General features: G+C 35.5%; 1 protein-coding gene across 8 annotated transcripts in view; it reads left to right on the top strand.

Moving 5' to 3' along the window:
* LOC117421521 (calcium uptake protein 3, mitochondrial-like) overlaps positions 1 to 17,220 on the top strand; it is a 69,318-nt gene extending 52,098 nt beyond the window's left edge. Inside the window, exons 8-15 of one of the 8 annotated variants that reach the window (XM_034036028.3) lie at positions 1,931 to 1,972; positions 5,180 to 5,275; positions 6,769 to 6,863; positions 7,179 to 7,350; positions 9,912 to 10,020; positions 10,536 to 10,693; positions 12,266 to 12,331; positions 17,103 to 17,220. In XM_034036028.3, the coding sequence (XP_033891919.3) occupies positions 1,931 to 1,972; positions 5,180 to 5,275; positions 6,769 to 6,863; positions 7,179 to 7,350; positions 9,912 to 10,020; positions 10,536 to 10,693; positions 12,266 to 12,331 (738 nt within the window). In that variant the 3' untranslated portion in view covers positions 17,103 to 17,220. The remainder of the gene's footprint in view (positions 1 to 1,930; positions 1,973 to 5,179; positions 5,276 to 6,768; positions 6,864 to 7,178; positions 7,351 to 9,911; positions 10,021 to 10,535; positions 10,694 to 12,265; positions 12,332 to 17,102) is intronic. The other 7 variants (XM_034036027.3, XM_059026948.1, XM_059026937.1 and 4 more) reach the window with 7 other exon arrangements.
* The last annotated feature ends 271 nt before the right edge of the window (positions 17,221 to 17,491 follow it).

Below are 17,491 nucleotides of genomic sequence, written 5' to 3' on the forward strand. Positions count from 1 at the left end.
ATAGAAGAGTTCAATTTGATTTGTTCTGTAAAAAAAAAAAAATCAGAATCTCATTTTGAGGATTCCAATTATTCGCTCAATTACAGTATGAGTGGAGCCAGGATAGATTGCATACACATTTGTGATGTAGTTGCTTGCATCAAACACTACATTATAGGTCCCCTTACGATTTATGTAGAGGTGCCTATTCTGTGTTGGTGTGCGTAGCTGTATATGTGTACAATCAATGGCTCCCAGGACACCAGGAAACCCATACCTCCCAAGAAAACCCTGCTTTGTATTTTGTTGCAGCTTGTGAGAGATACGGAAATTGATGAATTCTCCTGCCCACTTTCCTAGAGCTGAAGTTAGCACTTAACATGGTACAGCCGACTGGCTCATTCCTGCAGTATAACCCTCATTCGAACGAGCCAGTGGCATAAAATGTTAGTGCAGCAGATACTCTTAGCAGTACAGACAAACAGTGTGCTCGTCGCATGGCTCCTTCCAGGTCAGCCTGAAGCAGTTGACAGATGTCAGTGATTGTTTTTCTGTTGAGGCGAAATTGCTGCATACATTGTGTGTCAGAAAGGCTCAGAAACGACAGATTACTTTTAAATATTTGAGGACGTCTCCTCCTTCGCCTCTCTGTCTAGCCATGTAGAAATCCAGTGCGAACTCCATATTTCTTTTATTTCTCTTATTTCTCTTTTTTTCGCGCTCTTCTCTTTACCTGCTTCCCTGGTAGTTTCAGCTGTATTTACAGTCAACCATGTAATTTGCACACAGTTTAGACCTGGTTTTCACATGTCAGTTGAAACGCAAACGCTAGCACCTGTTGATGGGTTGCTAAATCGCTACAGTTGTATGCAGATGAGGACACTCCCCTAAACGCTAAAACACAGTTGTTAAACCACGTAGGTGGGCAAAGTCTGTTTGCCAACACATGCGCCTGATTTTGGTGCTAACTGTCCACAAAAGTGTTTTGTGATTGCCTTAGGGGTGTGCGAACGTTTCTAAATAGGGCCCAGTGACTTTAATATTTATGCCTTCTGTATTTTGAATTGGTCTGTTTAGAAGACAGTAAATAAGGCCATTAAAGCACCATTAGCACTTTGTGAATATGCCTTAGCTATGTAGTTCAAAGGATTCTGGGACCAGTGTTCAAATGCTAAGTCCATTTGGTGATGTGTTGTTTAGTTTAGATTTTGTATGCTTTTGTGAGTGATTTACAATGGCTTAGACATGTTATTTTCTTATTCTTTTTATGTCTAAATTGATTAGTCTTAATTGTATTAAAATATTTCTAAAAACTAGGTCAATTACCATAGCTAATGTGCTGCAGAGTCTGACCAAGATGGGAATGTAGTCCTTTTCAGATTTAGCTTTGTCACTGGGACTGGGACAGGTCTAATGAATTTAAACAAAATAAGGCATCTTTATTTAACTATTGCTTAACAAAATTGACTTTGCTTCAGACGTGCCAAATGGTTTATAGTTATGCACTTAATTCACAAATTCAGCTTTCTCTCAGCTTTTCTTTGTCAATTAAATATCTTTTTGCCATTTTAGTTACTCCATATCGCCATGTTCATTAGAGGTTCAGATCAGACTTTTGATCTGTAGCAACGCTCTGTAATACCATTTTCCAGTATTTGAAACCATTCTCCGTGCATTGATATATACTGTACACTGTTATAAGTTAATAACTACAAAATCTTTATTGTTATTGATTTACTTAACAATTCAAATACATAAGTGAAATGAATGTAATCAAATTTGATTCCCCAGTACTAGGGCATGTGCTGATAATTTTCTTTATGTAATCGGATAATTGTTTGATTTAATGCCTTGCATGTTCTAACTTGTTTTATTTTCTTTCTTCTTCCTTCTTTTATCGCATACTGTATTCTGAAATCTGACTCTGCATCCTCCTTTTACTGTGTGTAAGAATTTGCAACTTTATGGATATCAGTTTGCTCCTATACACACCGTATGTATTTCATATTAAAGTAATATACTATCTACTGTAGTAATAATGTATGAGTAGCTGAAAAGTGTTCATGTATGGGTCATATGTTTTTAAATTATATTTTAGTTTTAAATTTGTAGTATTTCATTTTTTATTGAATGTCTTATGTTAGTAAAAAAATACATTGTATCCCCTCTTCAACCTCGTCTATATAAATGTGGTAAAGTATTTAAAGTTTCATATCCACAAATAATGTGCCTCATTGTACAGTGTAGGTGATTTGTACCATAAGGTGCTTTTTTGTCAACTCAGTTGTGTTGCAACTTACAGTTAAAGTATATATACGCACACACTGCTGTGGGAAAATTATAGACATGTTGCATTTTTCTACTCTGATGCATTATGAACATCAACAATTTACTCAAAGCCTCCACTAGTGTTTTCTACTATTATAACAACCTTGACTTGCATAAAGAAGGAAAAACATTGAGTGAAATAGCTTGCATCACTTGATTTTCAAGGTGTGGTATCCAAAGCATTAAGAACAAGTACAGAGACACATCATCTGTAATTGACAAACTCAGGACTGGAAGACCCAGAAAGCTGTCTAACAAGGATGAGCAATAGTTGAAGATAATGTGCTTAAGGAATAGAAAGAAGACAAGTGTTGAATTGACAACAGAACTGGCAGAAGGCACAGGTCCATCCATCAACAATCCAAAGCACTTTTGACCATTGTTCCATAGTCCAATTTCTGTGTTCTTGTGCATATTTTAGACTTTTAGTCTTGTTCCCCTTTCTTAACAGAGGTATTCTTGCTGTAACACATCCTTTAAGTCCTGATTTCAAGAGTGACCTTCGTACTGTTGATTTGATGGACAACGACACCTGTGCCATCTGCCAATTCTGTTATACACATACACATACACACACACAAGGTATTCCACTGGTTTGTATACAATGTCCGTGCCGACAGTGAAGGGAACATATAGTGTGTCGCCCAAATGCTTGTAATATCAGCAAGAACATGTATTTCCCTTCATTGTAAATAAAAACGTGATTTGGTATCATTTAATTATAACGCAATTAATAATAAATTAATCATGCAACATGGTTATAGTAACAGTTCAGTATTCCATAAATATCTCTTCTAATAGGTCAAATGTACACTGCTTATGGGGCTGTCAAGGCTTGTTTTCAAATGATGTTGGCACAGGCATTGTATACAAAGCAATGCAGAGAGAATATGTGCATGTCTTCAGTCATATGACCCAATGCTGTGAACTCATAGGTTCTTGACTTTGAGACTTGCGAGTGGGTATAACACACTAGCCAACGTGAGGGAATCGCATCGCAAAATATAAAACATGTTTAAACTTTGCGAGCCGACTGAAACCGATCGGCCGATCCTGTAAAATCGCATCTCAAAGCCTGGTGCGTCACTATTGATTGTATCGGGCAGCGTGTCCTGGGCATTAGACTTGTGTAAAATGGTATTTTGAAATACATTTTTGCTGTAATTACTGTATTATTAGAATGCTGATCGCGCCCCACCAGTTGAGAACCGCTGATTTATTGGTCTAATTGAGCAAACATTAGCTATATGTGCTATTAGTCATGCCTTAAGTAATCTTAAATGGCTGCAACAGTTGAGATAATGGAGGACAGTATTTTTAAAAGTATGGATGGTGACATATGAGATACAACCTTTACTTCAGACGTTTAACAACCAATCGTCTCCCAGGAAGTAATAATAAAATACACTATGATAGAAACCAAAGTTATTATTATTATTTATTTCTTAGCAGACGCCCTTATCCAGGGCGACTTACAATTGTTACAAGATATCACATTATTTTTACATACAATTACCCATTTATACAGTTGGGTTTTTACTGGAGCAATCTAGGTAAAGTACCTTGCTCAAGGGTACAGCAGCAGTGTCCCCCACCTGGGATTGAACCCACAACCCTCTGGTCAAGTGTCTAGAGCCCTAACCACTACTCCACAAAAAGATTGTGCTTTCTTTGTTTGTGTTTAGAATCTGTTAAACAAGAGCTCAAGTAACTCACCCCCAGACCCACATGAATGCTTGCTTTTCAGAAATGTGAACACTTCAGAACAGTCAAAGCTCAATCAAGGACCACTTGAAATGTAATGGCCATTGTCTTGCATTGAGAAACACGATTCTAACTGTAAAACAGGTGATTCATGTTACCTGTATAAACACGTTGTTTTGAGACACGATAGCCAAATTAATCTTAAAAGACCCTCGTAGAAGTAACATTTTAGAACCCCCATGCTTTAACAGTTTTGAAAAGTGATATTTTGTCTTTTTCTTTGTAGTTTTTGTTTACATTTAAAACACAGTAACCTTTAAGTATGTTTTGAAACTTCAAGAATGAGTTAATGCAAGGACTCTGAATCAGGCAGTTTAATATTACTTTTAAGCATCTATCTATGATTGTATCTTTAATTCACATTAGTTTTTTGAGGCACATAAAAACAAGAAAAGAAAAAACCTTTTCATGCTCACATGACAGAGTTCCCCTTTAAAACTGCGGTTGGGCTTTCCCCCATATATTATAAATTTAGAGCTTTTATGATATTAGATGGGGATATCATTGTGCATTAAAGGATATTCTCTTAATTAGCTGTGGGATCATGCCATAAATCTCTCCCTGAAGATTCTGAAGTGCTTAGTTAAAGTGGTGTTTTTCATGTGTGTCAGTTTTCATTATTCCCTGCAGGCATAAAAGATAAAAAGAAAAGATAAACAAAAAAATGCAAAACCGAGCAAGTTACACATATACTTTTTTTTTTTTTAGGATGTATTGATTCGTTGCATTTTATTTGTTGTTGCTGATGTTTTCCTTTTTAATTATATTTTTACTAAACAATCTGTCTTTGTAAAATACATTAACAATTAGGTTTACTATAAATGAAATGAACAAGTCACTGACATAAAGTACAAATCCTGTTTGTCAGTGGTTTGTTAATTTCATAAATGATATCTGAACTTTTTGTGGTTGATTTCAGAGGTTTTTTTTTTGTTTTTTTTTAAGAGAAAATCTTGTACTTGCTGTAATTATCTATCTTTTTTCTAATGTGTAATGCATTTCCAATGTAGTCACAGTAATGCGATGTTACATGCAATGCAATGTTTTTTCATCATTCCTGTATTTACTTTGATAGTCCTAATAGTTATGCCTCTCAAAACTTCTACAGGTTCTTAAAAACGATAATGAGGAGTATGTCCCTAGAAGCTACTGGGATATACTGAGACGCATCACAAGCCAGGCACTCTTTTCAGACATTGCAGAGGTACAATATGCCTCTGTCTGGTCATTTTTTTTCCATTTATTGATTTAAAAAAAAAAAATTTATTAGACCATTTTTTATATATTAATTTGTTAAAACCTTAATTCATTCATTGTAAACCCAATGTCATCTATTTCATTGATCTCATCACAAACTGTTTTGATTGGATTAGATTTGGTTTGTTCAAGACAGTATTTTGTATTCCTTTTTAAATAAGTTTAATATAATTTATAATATATTTTGTTTGGTTTTGGATTCTGTTTTTTTATGTCAGTTGTCCTGTCCAGTTCTGATTGTACTGTGTGCAAAGTGTGAAGGATGGAAACTGGTACCTTGAGGCCTCATGCCAGATGCACTGTGAGCTTTATGAAACTGTAATAGCAAATAAAAGAATATATTCTACCTACAGTATGTATGCATGGCTGAGCTCTTCTAAAATGCATGTTACTGTGTAACTAAAAAGATATCAGACTTTACAGGAGTTAAATATTGCGTGAGCCTGAACATCAGTTTCATTGTTGCCTCGTATCTAGTAAATTGTATGATTTCAATAAACTCACCTATTGCTGTGTCTCCAAAACTCTGTGGTGGTTGAATATGAACATATTTAGGAACTTTGTAATGTATTATTAAGAGTTATCATCTTTTCTTTAGGATCACAATTGAAATAATATATTTGTAACCCATGAAGCATGTTCACTTCAATTTAGCGCACTATGATCATGTCTCTTTTTTATTTTAAACACTCGGCAACAATAGGATTTTAGACTAGAGGTATAGAAGTAGCATGGTATGGAGCATTTTGAATGCAGTGGTTACATAGGAAAGGACTGTTTGGCAATGAATAAATTGGCATGAGTTTCTTTTTTGCAACTTGAACATGGAAAACAAACTTTTAATTTTTTGTTACTTGTAAGAATTGATCTTGTATGCTATTACAAACTCATTGTAAATAAACACATCAGTATGTGGTTATCTGTGCTACATTTGTTTAACTTGTCAAGCAATGTTTTCCAGATGTTGTGGGAAAATGCTTTTAAGTGTCTTTGTACTACATTCAGCAGACTTAAAATGAGAAAAAAACAACAAAAACAGATAACCACACACTTAGTAATATTTATATTCTGATAATGATATGACGTTGAAAATCGTACTTCTAATTCATTTGTTTTGAATCCAGCGATTTATTATCGCCTTTTTTTCTTAAAGTAGTATATCTTGCATATTGTTTTAATCTTTTCCCTCATATTATTTGCACATATATGCCTGAATATTAAACAATCTGTGATTCATTTCCCATTTCGGTGATTGCTTCGTTTGTGCCTGTGTATTTGATGTGTGTATGCAATTAATGTATTTGTGTTTGCATTCCTAATCTTTGTGATTTGGTTTGCTCATTTTAATGCGTGAGCTCATTGATTTCACCACCTGTTCTTTTTCCATTATTGAAATATCCATATAGTTTTTTTTTTTTTAAATCATCCTCTTTTTTTCAGCGTGCTGAAGAGAATATGATGGTTGACACAACACTCCTGGTGCATTTCTTTGGAAAGAAAGGGAAGGCTGAGCTCAACTATGACGACTTTTACAGGTGTGAAAATGTTCTTAATTCTCGTATTCTAGTACATTCTGTAAACCTGACCAGGTCTGTCTGTAGAGTATTTGAGCTTTGGGTAATAAGAAAAATAAAGTAGATCACCATGCTCCTGGAGCTGCTGTAAATGATATCTGCACCAATGTCACTAAAGCACTGTTTTGTTTACTGTGGTCGTGTTCAGTGATAGGTAGAAAGTAAGTTATATTAATATTGTCGCTATATAAATATATTGTTGATTTCTTAAACTAAGGAGATCATTTCCAATCATGTTTTGTTTTTGTTTTTTTCTTAATTTTAACTGATTTTTAGATTTATGGATAATCTACAGACAGAGGTTCTGGAGATTGAGTTCCTAACCTACTCCAAAGGGATGACTACCATTAGTGAAGAAGACTTTGCTCGCATTCTGTTACGTTACACAAATGTGGAGAACATAAGCAGTTATCTAGATAGTGTACGGCAGAGGATTTCTGAAGAAAAGGTACAAGATGCATGCTTTCTTGCTGTCTCACACTGTTACAAGTTATTTAGGAATATTTTAATTCTGTCCACTTTCCCACAATACTGACACCTGACTGGCTGAGCTTGCAGTGTTTTTTATAAATATATAAATTGCTTGCAGTAACCTGAACGGCATTGCTAAACAATTGGCAGGGTTGTCAAGAAATACTGGTATATTAAATTACTTAAAAAAAAAAAAAAATTAAAAAAAACCCCTTTTAATTGGATATTAAACAATACATAAGGAAACGTGCTTCTGTGGGTGAATACAGAATATTCTGAAAAACACATGGCTAATAGCATAAAGCAGAACCTAAACAAACAATAGCTGCCAAATTTTAAGTTTCACTTTTATGAAACATTCTGGAAATCTAAAGGTAATTTACACAAGCTCCACAACTAAGAATAAAAATAAACTGATATTATGTTGGTAATAAAACTGCTTAAGATTTACAAACAAATTGGTTTCCTTTTTTATTATTAGTCATTGTATCAATAGTTTAGTAACTTATAGTCATTTGAATCTAACAGCTGTTAGTTTAACTGTGTCTACCTTTTTCCAAATATTGTTTCCTGTTCCACATAAAGAGGAACGTTTATTTAAAAATGTTGACAAGACAATTTCCACAATTTAGGCGTTGTATACCAATGCTGGCCTGCAAATAAATACTGAAAAATACATCTACAGCCAGTCTTTGCACGAAAAAAAAGCTAGGTTGTTTAATAATGAACCGGAATGCCATTGTCAGTATGCAATGCAATACACCGAGGATAAAATGATACAGATTAGTCTGCTACTTAATGTTAGTTTGTAGTTTACAGATTCTATAAACATATACTACTAGTACACTAAACAGAGGCTTTTACACGTTTAAAGGTGACAGTCTTAGTGACCGCTTACCTGAAATTTGAAATATGCGTGGGCAAATTGTACAGTTTTATAGTACTGACAGCTGTATTTTGTTTACATTTTATCATTTAATATGTATGTTACTAGCATAGGGTATTAAGAAGTATTGTTAAAACTTTTGGTCAGGGATAAATTGAGTTGCAGATAATTATTCATGGGTTTATGTGTTAAAACATATTCTAGAAAGGGGTAATGACAGTATTATGATTGGGAGCAGCTCCCACCTAATTAAAGAGCTGGGCAGAACTCCATGGGTGACAGTAGAGGGCATTCATTGTGGAAAGCAAAATTTATTTTTCCTTCCAATTGACCCAAGCTTGGAGCTACTGATCTGTCTAATTGTTTAGTAAAGTAGCTCTTATAAAAGGTCATTGGTAGATTACTATTTATAATTAAGTTGGTCTTACCTCTGGGGTAAGTATATTCAAGGAGTTCAGCTCGTAAAAATAGCAATGCATTCTTTGTAACTCATTAGTTCCTTTGTTGAATTGTGAAATGTGATTATTATTATTTATTTCTTAGCAGATGCCCTTACCCAGGGCGACTTACAGTTGTATACAAAAATACATATCAAGAATTACAGTAAAATTTAAGAGCAAGATACAAAATACAATGAGCAAATACAAAACACAGTATGATTTGATATCGGGGCAGTTCAAGAGCATATAAGTGTTGATAGATACATCAGGGTTAGATACGAGTGCAAGTGAAATACAAAATACTTACTACAGATTGGGTTAAGTGCAGGATTAAATACAGTAAAATAAGGAGCAGATAAGTGCAAGTTAAAGTGCATTAAAGGCAGAGTGTTATATTGTCCAGAGGGAGAGTTGAGTTTTACAGGTGTTGTCTGAAGAGGTGTGTCTTGAGGAGGCGCCGGAAGGTGGTCAGGGACTGGGCAGTCCTGACATCCGTAGGAAGGTCATTCCACCACTGCGGGGCGAGGGTGGAGAAGGAGCTGGCTCTGGAGGCAGGGGAGCTTAGAGGAGGTACAGTCTAGTCCAGGCGGAGCGGAGAGTTTGAGTGGGGGTGTAGGGAGAGAGGAGGGTCTCAAGGTAACTGGGTGCAGTCAGGTCAAGGCATCGGTAGGCGAGTACAAGAGTCTTGAACTGGATGCGAGCGGTGATCAGGAGCCAGTGGAGTGAGCGGAGCAGTGGAGTTGTTTGGGAGAAGCGAGGCAGAGAGAACACCAGGCGAGCAGCGGAGTTCTGGATGAACTGGAGTGGACGGGTGGCGGACGCAGGGAGGCCGGCCAGGAGAGAGTTGCAGTAGTCTAGGCGGGAGAGGATGTTTTGGATATATGTCTTGTTTGTGTTTATGCAAGTATCAGGTTAAACTTACAAACGATTCTAATACAAACATGTTGTATTAGGAGCATTAATCTAGTAATGTAAAGGAACATGTGCCGCCTTTTCTTACAATTTCAAGAATGCATCAAGTAAAAAAATACAATTAAAAAATATCATTGACCTTTATCTACAAATTGTTATCTAACCTTCAGACATTTCACTTCTTTGTATTTGTTTGGTTCCAGTATTTACCTGTTGTATTCACAAGCTGGTCATGTTATTTCTATGTTACATTTCCCTTCCAATAAAAAATAAAATATAATTCTTTCTTTTTTTATGTAGGGTCTTACATTTGATGAGTTTAGATCATTCTTCCAGTTCTTGAACAACTTGGAGGATTTTGCAATTGCAATGCAAATGTACAATTTTGCAAACCGATCAATTGGGCAAGGTATGGTGAAATCATTATTATTTATTTATTTATTTATTTATTTATTTATGGATTTATGCTTTAACCTTAAATATTTTCTTTTCCATCTGTATGTTGTGGCATTTTTCCTAATTTCCCATGCTGATAAAAACATTTGTTTAATTTGTTACAAGAATCTTTTAAGTACTGTATATGTACACTATTGTGACCTGCTTTTGTCTTTTTCATGGTGCCAATTGGCTGAGCTATGTAAGGGTATATCTTCAGAGCCACTCCACCAAATTGAAACTTTGCATAAACATCTGTTACACACTGTGAATGTAGTACATGGTCACCCACTAACCCTGGATTGGCAAATCTATTGAAACCTGTATCCTTGGAACTACTTTCTTAAATTTGATGATACTTTTCATAACCATTTGTTATTATTATTATTATTATTATTATTATTATTATTATTATTATTATTAATAATATTATTATTAATATTTATTTCTTAGCAGACGCCCTTATGTGTGTGTATGTATTTTATATAGATGAGTTCAAGCGTGCAGTTTATGTAGCAACAGGATTAAAACTATCCCAACATTTGGTGAACACTGTCTTCAAAATCTTCGATGTCGACCGAGATGAGCAGCTAAGTTACAAAGAGTTTATTGGAATCATGAAGGACAGGCTGCACAGAGGGTCTCGGGTAAGAAGATTTTATAATCTATAACCCAATACTGATGATACCGCAATTGTATTCTCAGCAGAATACTTTTTAATGAGAACCAAAAACCCAAAGTATGTGTGCATGGTAATGTAAGAATATAGGTTATGTAGTTTATCAGTACACAGGATAGATTGCAGGGGTGCAATTCTGGCACTGTAGCGCTATATTCTAGTGCCAGGGTACCTTATATAGTGCCAGCAACATAAAATTCTGGCGCCAGTAGACACGTTTTATTTATTTATTTATTTTGTATTCATTTTTATTTATTCCTTAGCAACCATAGATGACGATAGTTTCTCATTGGGTCTTGACTACTCACATCACCCACCCACACTCATCCACAAAACACAAAAAATGAATTGAAGGGGGAGGGGGGTTGGTAATTTAGCACCAGTAACTATTTCAAAATAGTTTAGTACCAATTTTCAAAATGATTGGCACCCCTGGATTATCATATATATATATATATATATATATATATATATATATATATATATATATATATATGTGTATATATATATATATATATAATTATATAATATATTATTCTGTATCAAGCTAAGATAGTAATGAAACTGGCATGTCATTTTTTTTTTTCTTCTTTCTAATTATCAAGAAATAAACAAAACATGATGCTGTATAAATCTCCTTCCCATTGAAGGAGACATCAGAAACATTTGAAAAGTAAAAAAGGGATAATAAAATTGAAATATGGCCATAATCTAATCGGAATCTATGCCAAAAATCTTGTCCTCTAACAATGTATGTCATAAATTACATGGCAACATGGACATCAATGTTAACTGAATCATATTGCTACTTTATTAGGAGGTGCTTTTTCTGTTCTCTTTCTCAGTTGCTTCCCGACTGCCACATGCTTCTAATTTTTACATTTATGTATTGCAGTTTTACTTTTTTTTTTTTTTTGGGGGGGGGGGGGTAATTTTAGTTACAGTACTGCCCAAAGCAATATTAACCTTTTTCTTTACTTTTTTCTTTGTTTATTTTCCCCCTGATTTATGCATCACAGAACTCCATACAGCCTGCATAATTTCTGCAGAAACATTCCAGCTGCTATTTCTGTTTTACTGTTTATTGTTTATTGTACTTTACTGCCACCTAGTGGTCTTTCTTTTAACCCTTAAACACTGCTAATCCATTACTTTGTCAGTACCATGCTCATTACAAAATATGATCATTTCAAATACTGTTTATTTAATAATATGAATTTTGTAGGAGAGGAGGAGTCTGCTCGAGTGTAGTATGACAACATTTTTCAATTCAGTGCCTTGTAAATGTGTGGTCCTGGAATCCTGTATGACTGAAACTATTGTTACAGTAGTGTTGTCAGTTAGTTAACTCTTAATACTAACAGAATGTGTTTCTTCAATAAGTGTAATTCTCTATCAACCAAAAACTAACATACTTGTTTTGCCACTTTTTTTCTTGTTGTTCTGTCACTTTCATCACTTACTGACTTTGTCCCTACATACCACCGGCCACTGCTGTAAATCCTTTGTATGCTCCTACAATGTTTAATGCCTACATCAGGGGTACAAAACTGTACAGAGGTACACTACCTTCAAATCCTGCATCAAAAAGGAACTCAGCAGATAAGTATGTTCTGTTCATTAATATTCCATTATTTGCAATCTTTTTTTATTAAGCATGCTGTTAATTGATGCCTTGTTTTAGAATTATGTTGCTAGCATTAGTTTGGTACAAAAGTAGATACAGTATCTGAACAGATGAGTATCTCCTCAAATGTCATTAATGAGTTTCTAGTTGTATATTCCAAGTGTGGAAAAAAATATCATGAAGTACTATGGTGTTTATGTGAATGTCACCCGATGAGCTCCTATGGAGTAAAGTTTACATAGAATTTCATGTATGTTCATCTAGTATTCTATTTATATTAGGAAAATGTATGGAAATGTAGTTTGGTTAAATCTAAATTTTAATTTAAAACTAAATTTATGTTATCACTTTCCCTATAACAAGTTCTGCATCTGCTTAGTAAAATTGTGTGATTCACCAAGTCATTCTGTCGCTGGCTTTGTGATCCAGTATAAACCTCTGTGTATATATATATATATATATATATATATATATATATATATATATATATATATATATATACATACACTACCGGTCAAAAGTTTTAGAACACCCCCATTTTTCCAGTTTTTATTGAAATTTAAGCAGTTCAAGTCCAGTGAATAACCTGAAATGGTACAAAGGTAAGCGGTAAACTGCCAGAGGTTAAAAAAAAAAGTTTAGGTTACCAAAAACTGAAAAATAATGTACATTTCAGAGTTATACAAAAAGGCCTTTTTCAGGGAACAAGTAATGGGTTAACAACTTACAGCTGTTCTGCAGCAATGGAAGTAAATTAAGCCTTGAAAGTTGATGCTAACAATTCCTACAGGTGTCCCAACTTTTGTTGATTACTTACAAACCCTCTGTCTGTATAAAAGCACTGTATAAAGGCAATTAACAAAGGAAGACAGACAGACCATTATAACCCTTAAAAGTAGGTCTTTCCTTTAGAGAAATTGCAAAGAAAGCCAAGGTGTCAGTGAGTACAGTTTCCTACACCATCAAAAGGCACTTGGAAACTGGAGGAAACTCTGACAGGAAGAGGTCTGGCAGACCCAAAGCCACAACAGAATCAGAAGACAAGTTTCTGAGAGTCAACAGCTTGCGTGATAGGCGGCTCACAGGACAACAGCTTCAAGCACAGCTTAACACTGGTCGAAGTAAGCAAGTCTCAGTTTCAACTGTGAAGAGAAGACTTCGAGCTGCAGGTTTGACAGGTCGAGTGGCAGTAAGAAAGCCATTGCTAAGATGGCAAAATAAGAAAAAAAGGCTTGCCTTGGCCATGAAGCACCACCAGTGGACTACTGAAGACTGGAAGAAGGTCTTACGGACCGATGAATCAAAATTTGAAATCTTCGGTTCATCACGCAGGGTTTTTGTACGCCGTCGAGTAGGCGAAAGGATGGTTCCTCGGTGTGTGACACCAACTGTCAAACATGGAGGAGGAAACGTGACGGTCTGGGGCTCTTTTGCTGGATCCAGAGTCGGCGACTTGCACAGAGTGACTGGCACTCTGAACCAAAACTGCTTCCACAGCATTTTGCAGCGCCATGCAATACCCTCTGGTATACGCCTAGTTGGTCAGGGGTTCATCCTACAGCAAGATAATGATCCAAAACATACCTCCAGGCTATGTCAGAACTACCTTAGAAGAAAAGAACAAGACGGTAGGCTTCAAATCATGGAATGACCAGCACAGTCTCCAGACTTAAACCCCATCGAGCTGGTTTGGGATGAACTGGACAGAAGGGTGAAAGCAAAGCAACCTACAAGTGCAACACATTTGTGGGAACTTCTGCAACAGTGTTGGGAAGAACTTTCCGAACAATATTTGATTTCCATTGTAGAAAGAATGCCACGAGTGTGTTCGGCTGTTATATCTGCAAAAGGTGGCTACTTTGATGAGTCAAAAATTTAGATTAAATTTTGTTAAACAAAACAATTCCATGATTTCTTTTTTATCCCCAATTGTTTATTTGTTCTATGCTTTAATTTCAGAGTACATTGAGACATTAAACTGCGTAAATTTCAATAAAAACTTGAAAAATGGAGGTGTTCTAAAACTTTTGACCGGTAGTGTGTGTATATATATATATATATATATATATATATATATATATATATATATATATATATATATATATATATATATATATATATAATTTTTTTTTTTTTAATTTATTTATTTATTTTTTGAACTGTCCTGTGTGGCTACTGGCTTGCAGGTATGAGGGTGACTTTTGTGCCCACAGGGTCAGAAAGACGTTTTTTGGTAAAGCAGCTTCACTGTTCGGAGGAACACAGCTGTCAGGCGAGATCCCTGACCAGGAAATTAAACCTTCCCACCAGTAATGCAGCTAATTGCATTGCCTCTGGGCGGCCCTCCAGCTCGGCAACCAACAGCCTAGATTTGATTCGGGTCTGCGAGGATGTAGCGCCCTGCGCTGAAAGCATTGGGTTTTACTGCTGTGCCATGGGGGCATTTTGTTCAATTTTAAAAGCAAATATTCTACACAGTGTAACAAGCTAAATCATTCCTGTGTGTAACATAAAAAATGCCGAGGCGCTGTGTTGCTACACTGTAATACAATGTAGAAAAGTATGTCTTACTGTCTTGGTTTCGTTGTGGAATAGAATCTGAAATAAAATAAGCCCAATGGGAATTTGGTCATTTTTAAAAGCGTTTTTATTTCAGTAAATGTAACACCTTTTCACAGAACAACGTCAATCCATGCAAGAGTTTAATTGCAAAATATAATGCACAAGAACTGAGAATCGCGATTGCGCAGAAGTCGTGAAATTGAGGGGTCATCACGGAATTCACCTCTTTTAAGGGCCAATGCATACCGAACAAGAGAAAAAAAAAGAAACCTCGTTTAAATGAACTACTGCACAACACAAGCAACGCAAACTACGTATCTTCCTTCTGCAGATAGCCCTTTTTTATTCTTCCGCCGTGTGCTTTGCACTTAAGCAAAAAACAAACAAACAAAAAACGTCCACAAATAACATTTACAAAAAAAATTCTCCAAAGTGGTTAACGTTCTTGTTTACTATTCAAATGACAACAAAGTTTTAATCAGCCTATCAGTGCATCTGTACTGCTTTTCTGTGACCTGTACTGTGCAGTAGGGGGTGGGACAAAGTCAGTGCTGCATTGTTTTGATTTAGGTTGCTAAAATCTAGTTTTCAGCATTGGAGGTAAAATAATAGAAATGGACGACAAAGCAAAAAAAGAAAAGTATATTTCAGTGATTGATCGTGTCAAGATATTTCCCAAAGAACTTCAGAATCACACATTAACAAAAGGCTACTACAGAGGCTGCTGAACAGAATGTAAAATAAACAGCTTTCAGAAACCAAACTGGAAAGTCAGCCCAGACAAAAAGTATTCCTGTCGGCAAGTTAAATTAGTACTACAGGTACGATCCAGCACAGCCACCTCGCTTCAACCTGATGCTTACTTTTTCGCAGATGGAATTTTAGACCCAAATAGCCATGTTTTCTTTGTTTTGACTCTGTACTGATAAAATAAATTATTGGATGGGACAAATAACATGACAACGAACGTGCTTCATATATTGCCTTTATTAAAGTATGCCAGATGCCCTTGCATAAACGAGTTTTGGGGCTGTTTCTAATCGATTTCCAGGTCAGGCCAAATGAAGGAATCATGGAAAATAAATGCTGCACTGCCCAGTCAACTCTGTTGAAATGAATTTTGTACATCCACCTTAAACATAAAAACTCCCTTTTCACCAACACAGTTTTAAAATGAATAAAGTCTGCTTTGATTGTAGTAAATGATTGTAGTAATATTGCTTAATTTAATGCACCTGGGGGAGGTGGACCTGATATGAACACTGGGAAACTGCATTAGTAAGAATGACACTTATTACTGCTTTGGGTTTCCACCTTTCTCTTTCGGTGAATACTTGAATCTAAAAGCCTGTCAACAGACGATTCTCAGTAGTAATCTACAGTAACGCTACAGGACGTACAGAAGAGCCGACCTCCTTCGCTGTGTAAAACTCATTGCTGCAGACACGTTTTTAGCCTTTTTAGAGACATCCATTTTCTTGTTTACAGTATGTAGTATTTTAACATGACATAACCACTGCACCAGCACTATGTGCATGGCGAGTAGTGCATGAAGGCACACAGCAGAGCTGTACAGTTTTGTTAATGTGATTATTTTTTGTATGAAATACAAAAAGAATTAAAACACAAAGCAAAAATCCCGAATTGAAGCTGAGCTTTTATTCCAAATCAACCCGACATGAAATGTTCATCAGATCCTCAAGTTGTGTTGTTGTTTGGTTGTTTTTTCTTTAATCAATTTTGCCGCATGGTTGCTGAACAAGCCAAAAAACAGAGTGCTTTTTGACAACCTATATTCATGACAGAGATATGCCTGCGTTATTGCTGTATTCAAACAATCAATATAGTTTCCAGCTTTGTTGCAATATGAAATGATTTTCGTTTCGGAGGCATAGACATAGCGCACGTTTTTTATTAAGACGAAAGAGTTGACTTCCCTGCGGAGGTGGCATCCTGTGCATACAGACCGGGATGTTGTCAGTGTGTGTTTATATTATCTTTTTTTATTATTTTATTTGGGGTCCAGGGGCCAGGTTCGTTATAGTGAGGGTGTACTGTGTGTGTGTGTGTGTGTACAGTATGTAATATCTTTGTCTGGCACATATGTCGATACTGTATTGTATGTAATCTTGGCGTATTCTTCTGTATATTGTTGTTTTTTGATTGCATTATCTGTTTATTTTAACAGGTACCTAGACAATGTGGCATATCTGCATTATTCACAGGAGTGAAGGCTGAAGTCAGAAAATACTGTAAACAACTGTGGAAGAGATACCAAGAAAGTTTAGTAGTTTATAGTAAATAAATTTTTAAAAAAAAGAAAGAAAACGGCTTATATTGCCTTATAACTCACTTTTATGTTATAAATTGTAACTATTAATGTACTGCAAAGAAATTGTTTTGTTTCATGTGTGCGTTGTTGCTTCTACAGTAGCACACAACTGCATTATATTTTTTGTCACAATACTATGATTCATTAATATATCAAGTGCATTTCTAATGACACTTTAGTAACCTGGTACTGCAGTTCTAAACACAGAAATGAAAACTTAGCTGCATTACTTCTACAGGACATCT

This window comes from Acipenser ruthenus, chromosome 1 (genome assembly GCF_902713425.1).
Source record: "Acipenser ruthenus chromosome 1, fAciRut3.2 maternal haplotype, whole genome shotgun sequence".
In the NCBI taxonomy this organism is placed as follows: Eukaryota; Metazoa; Chordata; class Actinopteri; order Acipenseriformes; family Acipenseridae; genus Acipenser; species Acipenser ruthenus.